The sequence below is a fragment of the Ruditapes philippinarum genome, unplaced genomic scaffold, assembly GCF_026571515.1.
Source record: "Ruditapes philippinarum isolate M1 unplaced genomic scaffold, ASM2657151v2 ctg3435_1_1_1_1, whole genome shotgun sequence".
NCBI classification, from domain to species: domain Eukaryota; kingdom Metazoa; phylum Mollusca; class Bivalvia; order Venerida; family Veneridae; genus Ruditapes; species Ruditapes philippinarum.
Genome location: NW_026861931.1, coordinates 112291 through 118290, shown reverse-complemented (window position 1 = coordinate 118290; position 6000 = coordinate 112291). Strand labels below are relative to the sequence as shown.

At 33.1% G+C, this 6000-nt stretch overlaps 1 protein-coding gene across 1 annotated transcript; it reads left to right on the top strand.

Moving 5' to 3' along the window:
• Positions 1–1966: 1966 nt before the first annotated feature.
• On the top strand, positions 1967–4794 carry LOC132717397 (uncharacterized). Its single transcript, XM_060700858.1, has 3 exons — positions 1967–2324; positions 3854–3925; positions 4514–4794. Exons 1-3 carry the CDS (start codon positions 2009–2011, stop codon positions 4792–4794), a joined length of 669 nt encoding a protein of 222 aa, XP_060556841.1. The 5' UTR covers positions 1967–2008.
• The last annotated feature ends 1206 nt before the right edge of the window (positions 4795–6000 follow it).

Genomic DNA, 6000 nt, shown 5'->3' with positions numbered 1-6000 from the left:
AATTTAAACAGTGTATCAGCAGAGAAATGAAGATTTCTGAAAAAAAAGGGGATGGCTAACCTATTATATTTGGGCCTCATTGGACTTAGTTAATGTTTAAAGTTGAAGACAGTATATAATTCATCAAGAACAGTGGAATCCAGAATTAAACCTCAAATGTGACTGATTTACTTTTAGAACAAATAATACGAAAATTCACCGGGCCGAGTCCTTAAGTTATTTAATGTATCTGCGGTAATGATCTTTAAATTCATGTTGACTCAAGAGGCACCTATTTACTGTTTTATTTTTGTGACCATTGCAGACCAATGCCAAGGCCGTCGAGTCGTTTTTTGGACACTCCGAAGTAACACTGTGTCACCGACCACCGTCTATCCAAGTAAAATGAATAGTCAAAACCACAAGAAAAGAATCGAAACTATTAAATATTTATCAGACTGACGCCACTGAATGGTGACTGATTTATGTCATGTCGTATTTTTGTTGTTTTGTTGTTGTTTTTTTGCCACGAAAATGTACAGATACAAGTTTCGTACATTGCATAAACTTCGTATATTCGCACTTTTAAACCTTGTCGTATCTTTTCGTTCCGTAACGGCGAAAATAAGACATTGCAAACATTTCAGTTACGGCCCACGATCTGTACTTCAGTACTTTGATTCATCGAAAAAAGTGAATTATTGTCAGTCAAATTGTATTTACCGAGTGCTAGAGACAAATCTAAGTTGAGAAATTGACCTTATAATGTACTTTTTTAACCAAGTGATATTTCACAAAAATGCTGGTATCTTGTTTACGTGTGGTTTCCTTCATTCCGACGCACCTTGTTCCAGTCGTTAGGGCGCTTTTACCTTGTGGGCTAAAGGAACATTTCGTTTTAGGACAACGAAAAGCTAGCCTTCACAGCTTTATTTCCTCTTCTATTAGTTAACAAGTCCAGCATATCTTCAGTAGACATTCTGGTGATTAAAGATGTTGCCTTCTCGCAAACAATTAAACTCCCGGTCCTGGGACGCTACTTTGAATCGGAACAGACCATAAAAAGTCAAGAGGTAATTCTCAATATCTATACTATACAACCACTTATAGAAATCTTGTCCGACTGAGCAAAGATTTGCGACAGTTCTTATTATTGGTGGCAAAAGTTTTAAGGTTATAGTCAATAACCTCAGAGTCACTGCGTCCTTGGGAAAGCATTAATTTTAGCTATCTACGGACATTGTATAGATTATTTCTACCTTTAACTGAAACACCTTAAAATGTATTTGAGTATCTTAAACATAATCGTAATGAACAAAGTCGTTGTCTGATACCATTATCAATAATGACAACACATGTAGGAGCGATGAATTGTTTTACATGTAGTTATTTCCCTTTTTATTTATTTTTTCTTACAGTTTATGGATTCTTTTAATTTGTACAAAAAGAGAAACTAAATGCAAGCAAAAGTATAAAAGTAATCCAAATTCTGTGTGCTACTCTTGCCAGTATTGCGCGGTACTAAAGTGTGGTCCTTATTTACATATTGTACGTTTGCGAAGTAATTTGGAAATTGAAGTTAGATACAAAACTATAAGAAATCATCCTCAGTACTTGTCATAATAGGTATTAATTTTATTTAATATTTCTTTTTAAAAGTTGCGTTTACAGACAATCACATCGATTTTACAAATAAACAGGAAGAATTTGATACGTACAGTTATATTACAAATTTCAAAATTGATACATGTTAAGATTATGTGCTATTTTGATGTTATCTTTGTTTCAAAATGTTCCACTTTTACTACATGTAAAAGCATATTCAAATTTTGTAGGATCTGAAGGTTATCGTCGCCTTGTCGTGTCATTTCAACGAGATCTTTAATCACTTTCGTTTTGTTAAACCTTATCGAGATAACAACTTACTTTATTTTAATCAGGAGGAATAACCTTTAAGGAAAAGAAGATAACAACGTTTTGAAAAAGAAGGTTTTGAAAAAATGCTGGTTTTAAAAAATATGGAAATTATATGATACTGTTATTGCTTGTGACACAATCAATCGCATCAGGGAAAGAAAAACGTTTGCTTCTCCATTCCGAAGCTGATATGGCTACAGAGCTGATTCGACTTCGGAGTGAGTTAGCCAACGTTACTCAACAACTTGGCAATGCTCTTGTTGAAATTAATTCTTTAACATCGACACAGTCCAGCATTTATCAACAATTCGGTACATCTCGTGCCGAAATTAAATCTTTGAAATCGAACCAGTCAAGCCTGAATCAACAACTTGGTGCTGCTCTTGCCGAAATTAAATTATTGAAATCGACATATTCAAGCACTAACTGTAAGTTCTGTTTTAATACATTTTTCTTGGTGGTTGGTTTTAACAGTAATCAAAAGCAACGGAAATTTTTATACAGATAACGTGAAAAATCATTTCGGGTCGATTTGACACATTAATCAATACATAATATTTAAAATATATAATACCTGAGCTGGAAATAAAAATGACGTAGTAACTTTAAGCCGCCATTTGGGAGACCAAAATTATGCTTTTGTCGTATTATTTTTCTCTCTTAAATTTCTGATAATAAGATGCTCGTATGAGCACACTTCTTTGTTATTATTTTCCTTCTTGATCACTTGTCTCAGAGAAATTTGTCAAGATTTTGTGATTTTATCATCATTGGCAAAACTATCACTCTGCTTTTACATAAGCAATTTTCACAGAAACCCTATCGATAAATCGAATATAACATTTTTAAAATTAAAAGTTCTTAAACTAAAGAGGAGATAACTCTTTCAATAAAGATGCTAGGCTTATTAACATTTCTTACATAATGTGCTTGATGACAAAGAACAACTGTCTTAAGTCAAAATTAAATACCATTTACAGTAACAAAGAAGAAAAGTGAAAAAAAAATCAAATAGATTCCAAGGTCAAAAATGAAAATAATCATGAAAACCCAGACATTAGACTTAAATCTACTCACATATGGCGTAGGTGTTGATAATGAACATATATTTGAAATTAGAAGTAGATCCATGCAGCAATAAGAAACTCTGGAAGCCAAATATCTATAATTTAGGATATATATCTGATAATATAGGTGCTGAAATAATAAACATTGCCACATATGATGTGTGTAATTAGATACATATATATTTGAAGTTTAAAGAAGGTACAGTAAGAAATAAAGAAGTTGAAAAAAAAAACAACATTTTTGCATGAAATTACTGAATTTAATGATAATAATTATGATAATATAGGTGCTAGAATTATGAACCATGCTACATTTTATGTAGGTGATGATAAGAAACTTATAGTGAATAAATACATTAAGAAATAAAGAAACCATACAGAAACAAGAATTTTTCATGAAATTCCAACAACATTTACCTATGTTTCAAGTTTCATAGAAATATTTTCAGTACTTTTTGAGTCTATTTGTTGCCATACCGACCAAACATTTCAACATAAGGAAGAAAAAACAAAATGCTTGCATAATCTCTAGACTACCATTTATCCCTATTTCAAGTTTCATAAAAAATATGAAGTACTTTTTGCGTTATCACGGGATTCGATTTTTGTATTATATTTTCCATATTTATGTCTATTTGATGCAATACGACCAAGTTTCAACATGGAAAGAAAATAAAAAGACATGTAAATCTTTAGGATGCTATCTACCAATATTTTAAGTTTCATAAAATTATTTTCAGTACTTTTTGCGTTTTCACGGGATCCAGTTTGTGGACGAACGGACTGTCTGACGGACAGTCGAAGAGACGGACGGACAGACAAATGGACGGAGGGTAAACCTAAAGATTAAACGGGTAGGGGATAAATAATATTTTGTTTTATTATTTCAGTACACCAAGGGTCAGTGTACGTACGATGGGGAAAGACGAGCTGTCCAAACAGCACGGAAATGGTTTACCATGGTACGCATTTATAAAGTAACTGATATAATAATTATTTTAAAAAGAAAAATAAAACTCAAATTCAGGTGCAATGTTTTGAAATTAATTTGTGTTGAATTTTACGTTTCACCAACACTCAGAGGTCTTTAGGAGACTTTTGTTGGGTCCGCCTGGGCTCCTTGCCACTGGTTCTTGTTGCTGGGTCGTATGGGGGTTGCGTTCATTGAACGCCGCCTTTCCTTGTTGATCTTGTTTACCATATTTTCTGCTGGAGAGAGACCTTTGTAGAACCACCAACATTCTGTAAGCGAGCTGGATAGCTCCCTAACATGAAAAATCCAAAGTTCTTTACGAGACTCGAACCCACAGCAGTGAGGTGCAATAGGTTTGAAGTCAACGACCTTAACTACTGGACCACGGACACCCGAAGCTTGAATCATCAAAAGTTTGTAAACATCTACGAAAATCGGTCATGGCAAACGTCCATTCAAACACCAATCGTCCATATTTTGATAAAAGCTCTGTACTGTGTTATTAATTTTGCATAGCCCACCTCTTACAGCAGTAAAGTCTTCATTTGTACATACATGTTTTACAAATTTATTTCAGGATATTCTGCTGGAAAAAATTACGGAGAGATAGGAAGTGGAACAAACAACATTTGTTTGCCCTCTGATCCAACTTGGCTAAACTATGTAGATGGATATCAGGAATACAGGGGAGCTGTTTATGGTACAGAAACTGACATTCCAGCCAGTCCTTTCTTCAAGTACGTAATAAATCAACAAGACATGCCTTGTGCTGTATGCAGTTCAGAAAGGTCCACGACTCTGATGATACCAGCCCGTAAAAACTCTAACCGGCATGGGACAGTTAGAATATTTCATTAGAATAACCTCGTCGTGCTGCAGTACCCCCACTATAAACGGATCATGAAAATGATTTGTTATTGACGAGAGCCCGACGTCTAGAGTGCATGTGTGTCCAAAAAGTGACGAGAGCATCGTTTTCCATCTGGTTGAAGGTCACTGTGGATCACTGCCTTGTCCACCCTATGTCGACGGGCGCGAACTAGCTTGTGTCGTATGCTCTAAATAGATTGTAAGATCTGTTTCAAACAATAAATGTATAACTGGTTTTCTATCGATTTTATACATCTAATTAAATTGTTTAATATATTTCTTGTCGTTTGTCAGTATGTTCTTAGTAAAGTTGTTACCAACACGAAAGAAAAATGTGATGTCTGATATCTACGATTCATATACTTTCATCATTACTAAGTGCTTCCTTTTCTGAAGTTATAAATGTACACATTTAATACCACGGAATGTACCGTATGGCTTTAAAGCTAAAACTATTCTTGTGCTTTAAATGAGAAATATTTAGGTATTTTAAATAACGTTTTGACAGAGAAACAGTGCGCACATCTTACAGAAAGACTCAATAAATAATAATAATAATAATAATAACTACCACATTTTTATAGTGCCCTTCTCAATAAAATGTTCAAAGGCGCTTTACAATGGACTTATATACATAAACAATGACTTAAAAACAATCAAAAAGTAATAATAATAATAATAACAACACACATAAACATTTACAAAATATAAAACACCCCATGATTAATCTTAAAGTCTAAAACTCAGTCGATCATACAAAAAAAATGTACATAAAGAATTATCTAAGACTTGAAAATAAAATATAGAGAAAGATTAAAACTATTGAAAATAAAAAAAAGAAATAAAGTTAAGACAACTGAAATCTTAATCAAATTTGATAAAACAGTAATCAACAATTGAAATGCGATTCAAAAATAGACTTTAATATTTCAAATGTGTACCAGATCTCTCACAGCACACCAATTCACAGTGACAAATACAGCACAGTTAGTTACTATAAATTTTCAGGAAAAAAATATGTTTTTAAAGATTTCTTGAAAACATCTTGTTGGCGTAATTATTAACTAGACATAGAATATCGGACAACATCAAATGACGATGCTAATGTCAAATGAGGTACTTTGTCATTTTACTTTTATGGTAATATTTCAACTTGCTTGTTTACTGGAATAGAAAAAACCCTATACATTTGTT